Source organism: Pocillopora verrucosa, chromosome 9 (assembly GCF_036669915.1).
Source record: "Pocillopora verrucosa isolate sample1 chromosome 9, ASM3666991v2, whole genome shotgun sequence".
In the NCBI taxonomy this organism is placed as follows: domain Eukaryota; kingdom Metazoa; phylum Cnidaria; class Anthozoa; order Scleractinia; family Pocilloporidae; genus Pocillopora; species Pocillopora verrucosa.
Genome location: NC_089320.1, coordinates 10,095,807 through 10,112,953, shown reverse-complemented (window position 1 = coordinate 10,112,953; position 17,147 = coordinate 10,095,807). Strand labels below are relative to the sequence as shown.

Genomic DNA, 17,147 nt, shown 5'->3' with positions numbered 1-17,147 from the left:
ATAGTCTTGCTTTGCTTTTTTTCCTGTTATTCCACACCACACCACACCCACTCTGTCATGAATGATTATGTAAACGCCAACAAATCCAAAATGGAGATAGTTAATGACATTAGTGTGTTTGTCATATTCAGCATGGTTGACAAAGGCATACAACAGGTTGCATCTCTGTTTTTTGTAAAAATCACTTCTTCTTTAATCAATAATTTAATAATACCTAATAACAACATATCTATTCATGATGGTTGTGTCTATTGAATCCCCAAACTTGTCATTAAAGTTCATCCTTGGAAGCTCTCCGAGCACAACGAAACATGATGTTGTCAGAGCCAGCATCTGCTGTGTTACCCATCCTGGAATGTACAAAAAAAGCAAATAGTGTACAATTGAAACACAACAAGAAAATCAAGGATCTTCCAGAGCTGTAAAGGTATGCTTTGGCTTTCTACTGTAGTTTACACTTTGTTTACTTTATATAAATAATATATAAAGTGAGATCTATTTTTCTTGTGAATTATTTTTATCTGCTCCTGTTTTTTGTATACATTTCATATGTATATAGCTGTTTATAGGTGTCAGAAAAACAGCATTAAAGCATATGCAATAGCCCCAAAAGGTATTGTGGGTTGTTTAAGGTTACTTGACCTCAGGATTTCAAGGAAATCTGATAAAACATCACTATGAAGTTGAGGCATCAAGGGTTTGATGAATTATTATTATTGGATACCCAGATAATGCCTCTTAAGATTGTTGCATGCACTTTTGTCCTTTTTCCAACAACCTTTCTTACAACAGCTGTATTTTGGAGGGGACTGTGGGCTATAACATCTTGGGGTCAGTGAGCCATGAAAAGAATTGTGTTACTCTGCAGTTTTACATAACACAGAAATAATGTAACCCCTTTATTTGAATAGGACAGATCATTGTTTTCTCTTCCATCCTTTTTGAGTATTGAATAGCTTCTGACTACTTCTAAATTCATCCCTACACTAAGATCATTTTGCAAAGTCATCCCCAAATCATAACCAAGTCACTGAAAGATTTTCAGCAGATTAAAGGAGGTAACCAGGCAAATTGTAATTACCTTGTAGTGACAGTAACTTTGTGATTATGTTTACCATCTGCAGTATCTATGTATGATCCTCCTCTCAATACATATTTTATCTCTTGTCCTTTATCTTCAAATCTGTCAGACACCCATTCCCAGGCATTACCCAGCATATCATACATTCCTATGGAAAAAGTGAGGTAGTTATAAAGAACAATCACAATTTAACCAGCTCAGCTCTGTATCACATGCACTGAAACTTTGTTTGCATTTAATTGAATTATAAGGTTTGCAAATTTGATTACATCTTTGAAAGTTGCAGTAACAGCAAAATGCAAGATTATCTTATTAACTATTTAAGTAACAAAAAAAAAACTTCTGACAATTGGTAAGAAAAAATATTGGTACTTTTGTTAGTGCATTGATGTAAACTGCATCTAAAACAGCTTTCAGCCACTTCTATACAATTTTCACAGACAGTTAACTGTATGGAAAAGAAATAGTAATTATTTCACTGCAAGTATAAACTTACCAAATTTGTTCTGTGCAGGAAAGGCATCTACAGGAGCTACGCCAATGTGACTATCTTCCTGTGAGTTTTTATCAGGAAATTCTCCCTGCAGTACAAAGGAAAATGTTTCATGCATTCTTAAAATGAAACTTTTACAGTTCTGTGTAGTTGATTGAACAAACTTAATATGACTAGATAATCTAATTGTGAGAGTAACAAACAATTTTGAAATTTAAGTAGTCTGGTTCTGAAATAGTTATTTTAAAAAAATGTATTTTACACACTGTGCAAGTCACTATGTCCTTTATAGGCCTGGCAGTGAACTGCTATTGACTGCAGCATAAATAAACAGAATACCATAAGAGATCCAACATCATAATTGTGACAGTAATAGCACCTGCCAGATGTTCATGCGGTCCTCTTGAAAGTTTGATCCCCATGGATACTCTTTCTCTATCAAGGAAAAATTTCCTAAATGAGTAATGAATTGAAGTGAAACCATTTAATTGAAACTTTTTTCTCCAAATTGTCAAAATGTGGAACTGATCCATTGTGGCATGCATAATCTGAGACTGCCATCTCCAAGCAAAGAATCAACATTACAATAATTTTGCTTCTTTTTCAGGTCTCTAGTAAGTAATAGGACAAGGGATGTTGCTAAGGAGTCAACTATTAATCAAGAAAGAATGTGATTTTTTTTCTTTTTGCACAGAAAGCAACATACATGAAGCTGAGAAAACTCCACACACAAATTCAAATCATCAATAGATATTGCAACATGCAAATCATCAGAATCCAGACATTTCAATCCCAGAGATGATCAGTACCATGGTGATTTTCCTACATCAAAACCATGTATAGTTTTGAATGTTTGACCAAACATCACCCAACCAACCCCAAAACTTGCTAGTGCATGTGGTTAAAGTGCTATTTATCTGGCACAGTACCACAGTTTTAACTATGTTCTTGAAAACAAATCCCTATGATTAATTTTACCACACCTTTGAGGCCTCCTCTAACAGCAAACTCCCACTCAGCCTCTGTAGGCAGCCGCTTGCCCATCCACTCACAATATGCCTGAGCATCATTGTAGCTTATATGAACAGCTGGATATGACAATTTCTCTTTAATTGAGGTACCTGGACCTCCTGGCTAGGCACAGAAAAAAATCCAAATCACTCAAACTTATCCAACACTTACAAGCTAGAGAAAGGTCATGAATGTTTGTCTCAGGAATGGGATTGAAGGATTTTGAGGTTTTGAAACCCCTGACTTTTTGGTTAAATGATTTATCAACTTAGCTATGGGAATTATTAGGTTTGATATTTAGTGAAGAACTCTAGAAATCTTATGGACCTACCTGTCTCCAGTATGCCTGCTGTACGGGTAACCACCATGGAGCGCCCTACAAGAAAATTTATCATGAGTAGGAAAACATGTATATGTGTACTTCAATGGGTGGGCACAACCAGCAATCAGGCTCTGTTAGACAAAACATTTTGTAGAAGGAGGTGACTTACCTAGAAGATACTTCTAAGAGAGATTGGGAAACTTACTACGAACATTGTCAAAGTAATGTGGACACTAAGTAAAATAAACTACCTCGACTTCCGAGGTCCTTCTTTTATTTTACTTAGTTCCCTCTTCCCAAGAAAGAAATGTTGATAAAATCTAGCCACAATGTAACGTGGATACAATACAAAATTTTTCTTGGACCGAGAAGATAAAAAAGGAGGCCAAAACCAATACACAGAGGAAAAAGAATTTAACAGTCGACGGTCTGGTCGACAGCAGGTACGAGTAACGCGAATAAACAAAAATATACAAAAAGAGATAAACGTCTCCTTGGAATTATTCGTCGACCGACCACTAGTTTCACTAGAAAAGAAAAAATCATCTACTTAGAATGACAAGAGAGCGAAACGGGTAGCTCCTGAAAACTATAACCAGAGAATCCCCCAGAAGTTTTTACTCTTGAAAGTACAAAATTTCTCCAATTAGCACTTGTTTCGAAATAGAGTAAATCAGAACTTACCGGGACAGACTGTGTGATCTTCGATCGCACTTTTTCCGGTACAAAAGTACGAAACACAAAACTCCACCCAAACTTCTCTGCTTCCGTCTTGAATTTCTTGGCGCGGATAAACTTCCGAAAATTTTCGTTTGTTACAGGATACTTATCAATCACAAATGGTTTCACCCCAACACTCTTGGCCGCTAGTTCTCCGCGTTTGGGGTCAGCAGACGAACTACCCATGCGAAATTTCCCACCTGATAGAGTAACAGTTTCAGTAAAGTCATCACCAGCAGCACAATAAACTTTTCCACCCGATAGAAGTAACAAAAAGAGCCACGCGATTGAAGTCTTCATCTCCGACATGTTTCTTACAAGGCGTTCCGTGTGATAGCCGCAGAGAGGCTGGTGCCAGTAGAAGGCACGTCTTCGGCAGGGGTGAGTAAGGGTTCGCTGAACTCGCCTACATCAACTGTACTCATCGGGTCAAAAAAAGTGAAAAATTCTGAAGATCTGTTAGTTGTATACGAATAAAATGGAAAGGGAAAAGCAAATGATAAAATAATTGATGAGACAGGGATTTTTTAATGATGAATACTAGCTTAAATTACAACTTCTTAATCATCTTGGGAAAATAATATTAAGTATGTTGACCACTGGTTGGAATCTGGGGGGCAAGTTTATAAAGAAACTGTGATACTGTGTTGGGAATGGAGGAGAGGGAGAAGGTATCACAGGAAAACTTGGTTTTATTTACTGAGTGGCAACTGTAAAGAGATTCTGACACTGATGTATCAAGCCTTAGCCCTTTCATAAAGCACATAGCTTACTTTTAGGATGTGGGTGGTTTATAAACAGGAAGAATGAGTATGAGTGAAGATGGAGTAATAGCATTGGTGTGGAGGTCAGAGGAAACAAGAACAACCAAAAACAACATGGAGGTAATAGTTAGGAACAAAAGATAAAGAGCTGGTTGGCAGAAATGAGTGACTGTCCATCTGCTTAGCACTCACTGAGCCTCACTGCATAAAGAGATTTTGTATGGGAGTATCATAAACATTTGAAGGCAAAAATGAAAAACAACTATGGAAAAAAATACATCATGTGCAATAAAGTACTGCTCGACAAGTGCTGAAAAATAAAAAAGTCATCCTAAAGGCCTACAGAACAAAGAAAAGTTTTACAAGGGTCCAATGAGAAGTCTAAGCAAACAAAGGTAAATTGCCTGAAGAACAGGAAAATATGAATAAACAAATGCAATTGGTTTTAGTCTTAAATACGATTGGTTTAGAGAATGACACATTGCCAAGTTTCCTGGAACAACAAGAGAGCAAAACAAAACCAAAGCAATTCAAGATTACTTGCTATATCCAATTAAAAATTACTAATTTCAATAAATACCACCTAAAAATTAACTTGTTATCAAATTTGGATCTGCAACTTCAATGAAAACACATTTTCAGTTTGTATCTGAAAAAATGGCCAATTAATTACATGTGCTTTATTATGTTGGACATAAGAAGGCAATAAAACTGTCCAGCTTCCTGAGTATTTTTAAAACGTTGCCCAACTCTCAAGGATTTTCTCATAGACTTCATATTCTCCCTTAATGCTTTACTTCTTAGCTATGTGTTTACTTTTCAAACAGTCTTTCAGAATATGACAGTCTGTCAGAGATAGTGATATAGTTAACCCTTTCATTCCCAAGATCTAATTAGTAATTCTCCTTACTATCTGCCATACAATTCTTATGATGTTAGTTCAGAGAATTTGGTATTGGATCCTCTAACAATCCCATAATTGAGATTCTTCTCTATTCTCATCACTTACCTGCTTGATATTGTATTAATATTGTAAGGAGAAATTCTCTCTTGGTCACTTGCAGGAGTGAAAGGGTTAATGTTGGGTTTACAATGGCAATTTAATAACCTAAGCTGTTAGGTTTAGGTTTATAATACAGATGACTGTTCACATTTTTCCACATCTTTATCTTCTATAACTTCATTGTGCAATAATTCAAGGCCTAACTCCTTAAATGTTCTTGAATTAGCATCAAATAACCAGTCATCTATTTGGTCTCTTGTGGGATAACTGGACTGTACACCATGAGCTCTTACGGTAATTGATGCAATATGTACTGCTCTTGATACCATTTCAGAAAATGAAAGCTGAGGATAACATGACAAGTAGAAAGCCAATGCTCCTGTTAAGGCATCCCCAGCTCCAGTTGTATCCACTGCTTCAACTGTTGATGCTCTGGTATGTATCATTAATGGAACTGAAAATAATAGTACACATGTTGCATATAAAATGAAAATCAAGAGAATAAACAAATTCCTTCACTGAGAATTAGTGGGGAATGGTTGAGTATGAAGTGGTCAACTATGGCATAGAATACTTTACACTTCAGTCCATCATCAGAATAATTTCATTACTTACAGATTTATCTTTTGTTCCTGAACATTTTCCAATTCTTTTAACTTAGGATGCTTAGCTATTGTTTTATCTATTTAATTACTCTATCCCTTTTTTTCTCTGGAATCATGAGCTAAACAGGCTTAAGGCCAAGCAAAGTATAGGGTTACAAATAAACAGTAGCCTTCATTTGGCCTGAAAAAATACTTGGATATTTTTCTGAGTACATTATCTGTTTAAAGAAGCAAAGTGTTTCCTGAGGGTTTAGGTCAAGGAAAACTGTGAGCTATGAAGCATATTCAGTCACATAATTCATTTAGACAACTCACACACAAAGAAACAAACAAAATTATGGATTATAATGAAGCTTATTTTCTATTTCTCACAAAATCAAACAGATAACTCACTCTTGTGCTCTAGAGTCATTTCAGAGGAGATAGCTCCTTCTGATCCAAGTGTCAGCACTACATGTGAAGTACCCCTCTTGTGAAGTTCCAAAATTATATTTTTCACTCCTTCAAAGTCACATGCTGCAATGCTTGTCAAGCTTTCACCTTCTTCCTTGTTAAGAACTAAAACATCAGTGTTCACATAAACATCATCTGGCACAAACTCTAATTTTGGTGAGGGATTAAATAATGTTCTACAGTCTAAACTCTTTCCATATTTCAATGCTGCTGCTGCAATCTTTAGAGGTATGCCCTTATCACAAACCATAACAGGACAAGATTTAATAACAGTTTCTGCTGCCATGATGTCCTCAATTATAAGATGCCTGTTTGCTCCTGCCATACTTATAAATGCCGGCTCACCAGCATTGTTAACAGCTGAAAAAAGGAGAAAAAGATACACTCTCTCATACATAATGTAAACTCACTTTAAGAAAAATAAAATTAATTACTATGTCATAGTTCACCCCTTTCAAACCCCACAACAGAGACAAAAGAGAAAAATATACGACTTTTTTAAGGTTTCATATACCCCATGCGTAATATACGGACATGAAGGTTAAATCACTCTGCTAATCAAAAGCCACATTCTTAAAAGTGATTTGATTTGAAAAAGAAAGTTGCAGTTTGTATAATTAACATACGTGTATACCTTGGCTAACCTATCTAGGAGGATAAAAAACCTGTACTTCATCTGGTGTACCGTGAATAATTCAATAATTGTCCAAAAATGGAATATTTTACCGAGCAAAGCAGTCTGTTACAAATTAAGACCACAAGGCTGCTATGAAAGAATACATAAGATGTAGACGGGTTAATTAACTAAGCACGTGCATATATGGAAAGTAAAGGATCCAAGTTAAGGAAAAGTCTTACCTATGCTTGTGAGACCTGTCTCTGCTTTATCAGTCACCGAAATAAAATCAACGTTCACTCCGAACTTCGTAAAATTCTGCATCGTATCTTGCCCAAATTGATCGTTTCCAATCTTTGCAATCATTGTTGTTTTTGCTCCAAGTTTCTGAGCCATAATACATTGATTGGCTGCTTTACCACCAAAGTCTAATTGGAATTTATTTCCTTTTACTGTCTCCTTAAATTTTGGAAAATAAGGAACATAACATATCAAGTCTACAAAGCAAGATCCAACGACAACAACATCGAACGTCTCGTCCACCATGTTAAATGCTGGCTAATGCGCAAACTTACAGGGGACCCCAGAGTGTTACATACCTATGTAAATTTTTCCAATGTCTAGCAATATTTCAATATGATATAACCGTTTAAAGACAAACATTCAATTGATTTCACATAAAGTAACACTTTGGACTCGAAAATTTGAAATGAACTGAAATAGATGGATCAATTTTATCTGTGCTCCTAGCCTACCCGTGTAAATACAAAAACACTCTCTCTATGTCCACGTTTTACCGCAGGCTCAGATGCACACATGTCGCCATATTTGCTGTTTTTTCGCTTTTGTCGACCTACATCCTTTGTCTGTTTTCATATTGACAGTTGCGTTGACGATGAATTTCGTTCCTGATTCCCTATTTCTATTCAACTGAGCGCATTCCTGATATGTAGCGCTTATAAAAGTTATGGAAATGGTGGCGAACACGCTTCACCTTGATCAAGTTGGCCGTGTTCCTAAACGGAGTGCATCACCGAGAATTCTAACACATTTTGTGGAAGGATTTGTCATTCAAGAAAGCAACTATCCCTTTACGGTAAGCCCGATCTCTATCATGTCAGGTAGAGTTACATCGACTTTCAGTTCAGTGAAGTCTTGAAGCTAATGTGTTGTATGATCACATTCATTGTCTGCAGGGTTGTAGTATACGTACATATGTTTTCTTGATTTTATCTTAACTGTCTGCCGATTGCACAAGTTCTTTTAGAGGGTAATGATCCAAACGATCGTGTGATATGATGGTTGCTTTTCTTTGATTCTATTCCACTAATATTGTGCATCTATCGTATTTGAAAAAATTGATTCAATGAATTGTACTTTGCGGTGCTAAAAAGTACAAATCACGCACACCATTGATTACTTGCACATATTTACAAGTGATTAAAAGTTTGAAGGCGCTTTGATATGATAGACTTGCAGTGTAGTTTTTGAATGATGGCATCATCTTATTTTGTAATAACAGAGACCATTTCATCTAGGAAGACCAAAACCAAAATAATCATAAAAGACCATCAGGACTAAGAAAGCATTTTAAGGAACTTATGACAACTAAAAGTTAAAACAAGCAAACTGCTTGAAGAGTGGGGGCACATGACACCCACCTAATGTCAAATACTAATGATCAAAACATCCTTTCAGATGATGTAAATTACATCTCACTTGGCAAGCCATTCTTGCATGCAGGCATCTAAATTTAAATCCACCTAACATGATCTCATTGCCCTAGCTAGTTCATAGCAAACTGTTCAACCAAGAGTGGCCACTATTTAGCTTAAGATCTTTTTTACAGTGAGAATTCTTCACCATGTGAAATTTATAGAGTATCAGAAAATGTGGCTTGAGTTTGCCACTTATGAACAATTCAAGACAACTGTCTTAGAGCAGCATATGTCACACACTCACATTTTGGCTGTTGCTGGTTCAAATTTCTCCCACTCACTTGCAATAATCATTTTGCTTAACATCATCAAATTTTTGAAACCACGGAATGAAATTAACGGCCTACCAGGCGTGGGGAAATTTAAACCATTTGAAAGGATACCTGGGATCAGTGGTAACTACTCAGTAGACTCTGGAAACAATAAACACAGAGGTTGTTTGTGGAAAATTTGTCAGTGTCATTGACAACTGTCCTTTCCAGGAAAATCCTTGTTTGATTGATTTGGAGTTCACCAGACCAACAACAACAAGAAATTAGTCTGTCCACACTATTGATAGTCCCACATGATCTCTGAATCAAAAGTAATTTAAAAATTGCACAGTGGAGTGTGGCCAGAACCAATCTATAAGCCCTATTCCACTTAATGCTTCCAAAATTTCTGATCAGCCTTCCTTTTAGAACCTTAACACCAGTAGTCTAGTTAGCTTAACAAAATGTCTTGTTATACGTCATCAATACATGTAAAATTGTGAGCTACATACTCGCCCCAGCTGATGATCCTGAAAGTTGAGAGCCACAGAAGTATTTTAGAGGTCAATAAGGATGAAATGTCTTAGTATTACCAATGTTGTTAACATGAACTCTGTTCACCCTTACTATCTAGTCTGGAGATGACGTGGAAGAAATTAATCAAAACCAGCTGAATGGCAATCAAAATTATGAGAATGGAGACATTGATATGGAAGCTGGATTTGAGGGTATGTCTAAACTTAGTGTCTATTGGGTGAAAAATATATATATTTTGTAACCCTTTTGCAATCATGGCATTTTTCCATGAAATATCAGTATCCCTCTCAAAGTAGATTTTTGGTTTTAGCCCCCAAATCAGCCCCTCCAGAATTTCTAGGCTGGCTTTTTAAATTCCTTTTAAAACTTTGCCTCAACCCCTAGCATCCCTTACAGTTTCTAAATAAACATTCATAATTGAATGTTAATTTCTTTTAAAGCACACATTGAGAATAATATTCTAATTTTTTAAACTCTTCTTTGACCTTATGTTTCTAGGATTTCTTGGTTGTTACCTAAGCACACTTTTAAGCAAAGAAATGATCTTTCTAGGTTTACTACAATTTAAGCAATTGCCAAAAAGAATCCTAGAAAAATTCAGGCTTGGACAGGATTCAAACACATACCTTCTAAATGGCAGTTGGGCCCTACCCTTTGGTAAACCCAACACTAAAAGTGATCTTGTTTCCTTATGTACTTCAAAGTTATGTTACATCCTCTTTGCTAATAAAAAGACATTCACTTGTGACTACTTTTTTAGTGTTCAGTGGCAAACTTTAACAATTGTTATATGAAATTCAGTTTTTTTTCCAAAAAATAAATTCTGTTAACTGTTACCAATCACCTTGAAATTTTCCTCCTCCTCTTGTCTTTATTTAGCTGAGAGCCCATCAAGTAATGACGAAGCTTTTAATGACGTGTTTGTAGAAGATTCTAACATTGGACACTGTGAACAGTGCGGGTGCCTCACAGAAGTGAATCATCACCGAGGACCAAAGAGGTTCTGCTCAACGTCATGTGCAAGAAGATATAGTGTAAGCTGCTCACGTAAAATGGTAGCATTTCATGCTCGTAGCCAGGGTGGACGACACTCCAGTGCAAACTCAGATCATAGAAAGTTGTCATATTCCTTACCCATGGTGAGTTCAAGTGATTTTTGTGGTCAAAATCACTCACCACCCATTCACTTTGTTACTTCCCTTGTCACTAAGGCTAAGATCCATTCCAAATAGGAAATTTATTGAAATATATGCATCCAAAGCAGCATTAAAAAATTGTTCTTGTAAAAATTTGAACTCTATCCTGTGCACACTCTGAGAAGAGCATAAATGAGGAATCATTAACTAAACTAAATTTCCTTAAAGATGTTCTCTGTGTCACACTATTCCTTAATAAATAACTTGACCATGTCTAAATTTCTCATGCCATTTAAAGTCCTTAACCCTTTCACTGCCACAAGTGACCAAGACAGAATTTCTCCTTACAATGTCAATACAATATCAAGCAGGCAGGTGATGAGAATAGAGAAGACTATCAATTATGGGATTAAAGTTGATCCAATACCAAATTCTCTGAACTAACATCATAAGAATTGTATGGCAGATAGTAAGGAGAATTATTAACTAGATCTTGGGAGTGAAAGGGTTAAGTTTCTTCTTAACAATCTTATGCATGTGTCAAGTGAACCTTTTATAGTTGACGTTAATAGATCTACTTTGCTCTGAGGGAAGTTGTTGAATATGTTGTTAAATGTTTATCGTTTCACCAATTCAGTCCTGCAAAATATACATCTGAAGTAGCTTTCCTTAAACATATGTAGATTTTTCTTGAGGGTCTGCACTTGTTAATATTTTTTTCTTGGGGTGGCGGGGGGGGGAGGGGGGAAGAGAGACTATCATTGAAAGTATTTTTATGAGAACAAGATTAAAAGAACTTCCTTGAACAAATGATGGTTTTGCATAATTTGAAAAAGATTCAACATTCAATAAAAGATTCAATCCTAGGACAAAGTCAGCGAAAGTCAAGGAATTTGACAAGGTCAAAAAAGTTGAAGCCTGTTTTCTTACTGCAAAGCAAAATTGATAACGGTGTTCATGTTACTATCCACAACAGCTACCCTGTGTAATATGTTTGAATAAGTGATATTCTGTGCTGCTTTATTTATAGTATTATGAACAGCAGGCAGGTCCATATATGGTGGATGCCTCAATTCAAGTAAATGAGTTTGGTGAGTAAAGCCTTTTTCCTCTTTCTTTCAATAATTTGTGTCACTCGCAGTGTAATTAGAGAACGTCACTGAAGAGGTTTTTCAAGTTAATGTTAATTAAAGCTTGATGGCGTAGCCTATATGCACACTCCCTTCCATACAGATTGGCTGGAGAAAAATAGAATTAAAACAAATTGCGAAGGAATGTTTTTAAACGCTCTGCAATGGCGTTAGCCATGGAGCTATATCTCTTTGGATTTTAGCCTGCGTGTACCACTCTCTTGTGTGGAATATACTAAACACAGCCATGGTCGAAGGTCAAACGCGCTGAATTTACCTAGTCTTCTCGCCCACAGTTTTCGCGCGGTTGCTTTTCATTTATTTCTCATTGCTCGACCTTCGAAGTTGGTGGAACGGTTAATTAGCTCTCTGTGTGTTCGAGTGTTAAGAATGCTGTTAATTTTTTAGTGTGTCGGTGTTGATTTAAACGGAAACTGGGTGAAGCTCATTAATACAGTTGCGCAGCGATACATTTGCCCAGTGAATTCTCGAATGCATAACCGTTTAGCAGTCTGTTGTTATTATTGTAAGAAGTGCTCTGCTCTCTTTAGTGACTCATCAGGAATTTATTTCAACCAGCGCTGCAAAAAAAGTACTGATTCAAAATATACTCATCTTCCCCAAGTTTTCTCCATTAAAAAAAATTGATTTTGCGCATATTTTAACCTGTGAAAAAGGTATCTTGCATAATCTTCGATTCTTGTTTGAAACTCCAAACATTTGTTATTGCTTGTACGAGATTTAATTTGCTTTTAACGATGCTATCATGACATAACCAGTATTCCACTATTAACTTGAGACTTGAGAATGGTTTAGTAAATATGCTCCTTTTTTTTCGTATCCACGGCAATGTATCGATGTTAGTTGGAATGCCATTTCTCTGTTTCGTCTGAGTTATTCATGAACGTTACAATAAAACTATTGTGATCCTGGCTTCCTAATATCATAACGACGGGTACATTGTAAGGTTAAGGAAGCCACCGAAGTAACTTAAGAAAGAAAAAGTAACATTTCAAAGATGGGAAATGAAATGTCAGATCGAAAGTCTAAGGCGAAAGCAGAGATTCCTCGAAACGGCCCGGATGGTGAGTCGAAAAAAACCGAAGAGGGAGATCAAACAGGTGAATATTACTTGACCATTTATCTACGTCAGTTGTTTGCTGTACCCTCATTTAAAGTAAACGACGAAAATGCTTTGGTCAGATTTACTTCCTTCCGTAGCGAGCTAGGCGGGCTTGAAATTTGCTTAGGGTGCGTGATTCGTGTCAAGAGTGAAACCTGTGTCTAGTTTGTGGCGGCTAGCGTCACGGTGGTGAAGGTGTGTGAAGAGTGTGCCCGACTGTTTGACAGTGTTTACTTGTTCGATTTTTGTCAATTCAGCCGTCAACTTGCATATTAAAGGATTTTAATTATTTTCCATTTAAAATGTAACGATATAAGGAGACAGGCCGAAAATGCCTACAAATTGTGTAACGTTGCCGTTTTTAGTCCTACTTTTAGACTGGTGAATAATGTACTCTCGGATTATTTAATGATAGTAGCCTTCTCCCCGAAGATGGTCTTACCAGGAAAGAAGAAGACATGAAACAGTTTAAATGCGCAGAAAATTATTCAAATATGATGTTAAAATACTTTGTTTGTCAAGTGCTTCAGTGTAAAAGAACGAGAACACGCTTTATGCTGTTTTATTTTCAAAGCGTCTTTGGCCATCATTGACAATAAAATGATTTTTTTGTTAAGATAACTGAGGCTTGAGATAGATTATATATTAAGGCGATATTTGGCAACTTCTTATTCACTAATATCCCTTTTTGTTTAATATGACGAGTTTTTTGGGATACCACATTAAAATTGCCCAGTCAGCCATTGTCACATCAACTTGTAACCATTGGCGACCGAGCGGAATAACTGCGATGAAAGTGTAATTAGCGACAAAAACAAAGTTTTCAATAAAAATTTAAGAAGATCGAAGTAGAGTGAAATAATTATTATGGGTGTGGGTGGCAAAGAGTCAAAAAGAACCGTGACGTGTATGGGCTCGTTTCTCGAAATACCCGGTAAGTTTTCGGGCCCAAAAACGTACTTTTTGTTTGCCATTTTTCGTTCAAGATCAAGATATGGAAATTTTTGAAATTTAAACAATAGACATCAGGACACGAAACAGAATTATCTGCTTTTTGAGCTAAAAATGGATAATTCTTCCTTAGAATTAGATTTAAAGATATTACTTCGGGTCTGAAAAGTTACTGGGACTTTCGAGAAACGAACCCCTGGTCAAGATCATATGCTTTCGACCTCATCAAAGAATACTTTGATTGTCCTTCTTGCGCTGACTCAGGGTCACCGAGACATAATTGTTTGGTCTATGTTTCCAGCTGATAAAGGAATTAGAATTTAGAGCACGTTTGGGAATGCTAAAACATACTATTATGTCTTCTTGAAAAATAGTGAGAGCAATCAAATTGATTTGTGAGCAAATTGCGTACATCATGAAAAAAAATTAAATTAAAAATTAAATAACTTAAGGCTTGTGAACCACGAAGGTTGAAGAGAGTCTTTTTTTTTTTTTTTTTGGTACTGACCTCTTTAACATGTCATAAAAGTCATCTACATTCATAACTGTCAACGGTTGGTGTTAATTATCAACTATTCCGTCCCTAGTGGTTCCGGGCTAATATCATTTCATTTCCCTTACCATTAAAACAGACACAGTCCACCCACTAAACTTTGACTGGACTCGCAGCGATGTGGAACCCCTGTGGTTGTATGAACATGTTGAAGCCGCCAAGTGGAATGTAGAAGAAGTGGCTGCCTTCGTAAAGTGAGTATTAACTGTTGAAATGGTATTATCTAGCACAAAAATATTGATTGATGTGGTAATAAATGTTCGCCACTTTAATTTTTACCAAACTAGCCCTACCATCGCTTACGATAAGTTTTACTGACTCTAAAGTCAGAAAGTCCAGCAAAGACTAAACCATATGAAACGTTGACAGTGAGAGAGAAGACAAATGGCAACAGCCGATCGACCCAAATAAATGAGCAATGTGTCCTGCTTGTTGACTTGATTTTTTTATGGTGTTTCCAAGCTGGAAGTCATTGTTACTCCATTTTCTCTAATTAGACACCATTTTTAAAGTTTAGTCTTGGACGCAAGCTTCAAGACCACAAGAAGTTGCTCTGAGCGACTTGGAAACTAAAAAATTCTTAGATATAAGGACGGGATATGACAGAAGCAATTATTTGTGCATGCGCTCACCACTAGATTTGCCGCGAAAACACGGAGTTGCCGTGTTTCAATGACAAAACCCTGACGAGTCTGCTTGCGCTACTTTTGACAAAGGTCTAATGCTCGAAACGTCAGCTTTAGAAACTCTTTACGTTGGCTAATTTACGTTATGAACTCAGATGAAACACCAAATCATCTTTTAAAACCCCGCATCGACGCAACACCACAGTTTCTTTAGGAACTTTCCCTCTTTATTCACCGTGTAAACATGAGACCGCTTGTGAAACAAAATGGTGCAACACTTTGGCGTTCTTCAATGAGCTTAACTAATTTAGCTTAAAACTAACCACGTGAGCACTTTAGAGCGGTTGAATAGTTTTTCAAAGCCATAGCCGTGTTATCTGATTCTTCATTTTCTTGCTGTGATGCACGTTGTTATTTTTCTCAAGGTCCCTGAACGGTTGTTCTGAGTATGCGGACTCATTTGTGTCGCAAGAGATTGACGGTCAGGCGCTGATGCTCCTGCGTGAGGAACACATGGTGGTCGCCATGCACATGAAGCTGGGTCCTGCGCTCAAAATTGTTGCCAATGTCAATGCCATGAAACGTGAAGCCCTTAAGGAACATCAGTAGTTTTTATTAGATTTCCGAAACATATTTATTTAACTGAGAAAAGATTCTCAGAGGCGATGTTTTATAGGATCGAGCAAGGGGTTTTTTGGGATAGTGTCAGTTTTCTTGCGCTTAGTAAAGGAATGAAAAATGTTACGCTTTGTTTGCTTACAGCAAGCATTTATCCTTTGCTAATTGTCTCAACCATTTGGACGTACTTTTTAGCTCTCGAGCTGAAAACAATCGGTTATTAAGAGTACCAAATCAATAATAATTCAGATTTGTGCTAGCTCGCTCACTTGCTTCCCCGTCTATCTCCTCCATAAGGAAGGCGAAAGTTTACGACAAGATACATGTATTTCATTTGTTGCTATTTATAAGGGGAGTGTATGGATATCAACAGAAAAGTGTTAAAATAAGTTTTCCCGACTGCATTACAAGAATAGTTAAAGAATCCAGCTCCCCTCTTGTTAAAAGTCGTCATAAACGTTCGAATACTCGTCAGCACTGTCCAGTCAGTGTCATTTCTTTCCGGGTTGCCCCCCATCAAAACAGAAAGCAATAGGACTGAACAATGTGAGAAAAGCTGTAGATATGTAAATTATCTCGGAAAACCCCAGTTATGGTCATAAATTAAATATTCGTTTAATTCCCAGTAATTCCAAGGGTATACCATGTTGGTGTGTCTAATCTGTTTTTATCTATTGAACTATAAACTGTTAAGGATCCTTTTTGTAAGAGGCCACCCTCTGTATTTCTTTTTTTTTTTTTTTCAATTATTTCGATGGTATCTTTCTATATTTCCGAGAAAAATTTAAACTGAGAAAGTGGAAAAAATAATTAATAATCGTTCGTTCTCAATGGTGATGTAGTTTCTCCTGTTTGTTGTATATGTTCCTAAAGTTCGATTAAAATATTATAAACCTCTCAGTTTGGATCAGTTTTTGATCTATTAACTTCGTTAAACGTATTTCACTCTCCTAGCATTCATGTTATGATTTAGCAAAATACCATAACGCCACCCTGCAAACATATAACTTAGGTTCTATGCCTCTGACTGGATTAACTTTCGCGGCTGTTATTTCGTTTCCATCATGCTAGGTGAATGAAACCCAAGCTCTTAGTAATAATAATTTGCCTTTAGGGTTGATAAATTTCTTCTTCCCCCACTGTGCATACTTAAAGTTCTTTTCTTGACAGATGGTCCTGGCAAAAAGACGCTTTTGATTCGAAGTATTTTGATTGACTTTCGTACTGTATACCGCTGAACATAAATTATTCCTTAAACCCCTCAGAATGATAAGCACTATGATCAAATTTCTCCCAACAGAATCACATTTGAATCAAACATTAAGGTCACGAGAATAAAGGAAATGATCGCGAACTCAAGAAATTCTTGATTGTCAGACCAATTCTCCTTGTAAGTAACATAGGAAATGTATAGAGAACAATAAGGAGAACTTGCA

The 17,147-nt window shown here is 36.5% G+C and overlaps 3 protein-coding genes across 4 annotated transcripts; 1 reads left to right on the top strand and 2 right to left on the bottom strand.

Moving 5' to 3' along the window:
• Positions 1-211: 211 nt before the first annotated feature.
• LOC131793891 (inactive C-alpha-formylglycine-generating enzyme 2-like) lies at positions 212-3,993 on the bottom strand. Its single transcript, XM_059111396.2, has 7 exons — positions 3,592-3,993; positions 2,917-2,961; positions 2,558-2,708; positions 1,954-2,009; positions 1,578-1,662; positions 1,082-1,229; positions 212-350 (listed from the first exon to the last, which is right to left on the bottom strand). The coding sequence occupies exons 1-7, from the start codon at positions 3,934-3,936 to the stop codon at positions 272-274; spliced, it is 909 nt and encodes a 302-aa protein (XP_058967379.1). The 5' UTR covers positions 3,937-3,993; the 3' UTR covers positions 212-271.
• A 782-nt stretch (positions 3,994-4,775) lies between these two features.
• Positions 4,776-7,639, bottom strand: LOC131793888 (ribokinase). The gene is made up of 3 exons (XM_059111394.2): positions 7,311-7,639; positions 6,393-6,812; positions 4,776-5,848 (listed from the first exon to the last, which is right to left on the bottom strand). Exons 1-3 carry the CDS (start codon positions 7,612-7,614, stop codon positions 5,520-5,522), a joined length of 1,053 nt encoding a protein of 350 aa, XP_058967377.2. The 5' UTR covers positions 7,615-7,639; the 3' UTR covers positions 4,776-5,519.
• Positions 7,640-7,866: 227 nt separating this feature from the next.
• LOC131793892 (polyhomeotic-like protein 1) lies at positions 7,867-16,600 on the top strand. Of its 2 annotated transcripts, none has more exons than XM_059111397.2 (6): positions 7,867-8,164; positions 9,672-9,765; positions 10,454-10,713; positions 11,741-11,801; positions 14,547-14,661; positions 15,519-16,600. In XM_059111397.2, the coding sequence occupies exons 1-6, from the start codon at positions 8,036-8,038 to the stop codon at positions 15,700-15,702; spliced, it is 843 nt and encodes a 280-aa protein (XP_058967380.1). In that variant the 5' UTR covers positions 7,867-8,035; the 3' UTR covers positions 15,703-16,600. The 2 variants fall into 2 exon arrangements, with proteins under 2 accessions (XP_058967380.1, XP_058967381.1); XM_059111398.2 differs by having other exon boundaries at positions 7,868-8,164; positions 10,454-10,608.
• The last annotated feature ends 547 nt before the right edge of the window (positions 16,601-17,147 follow it).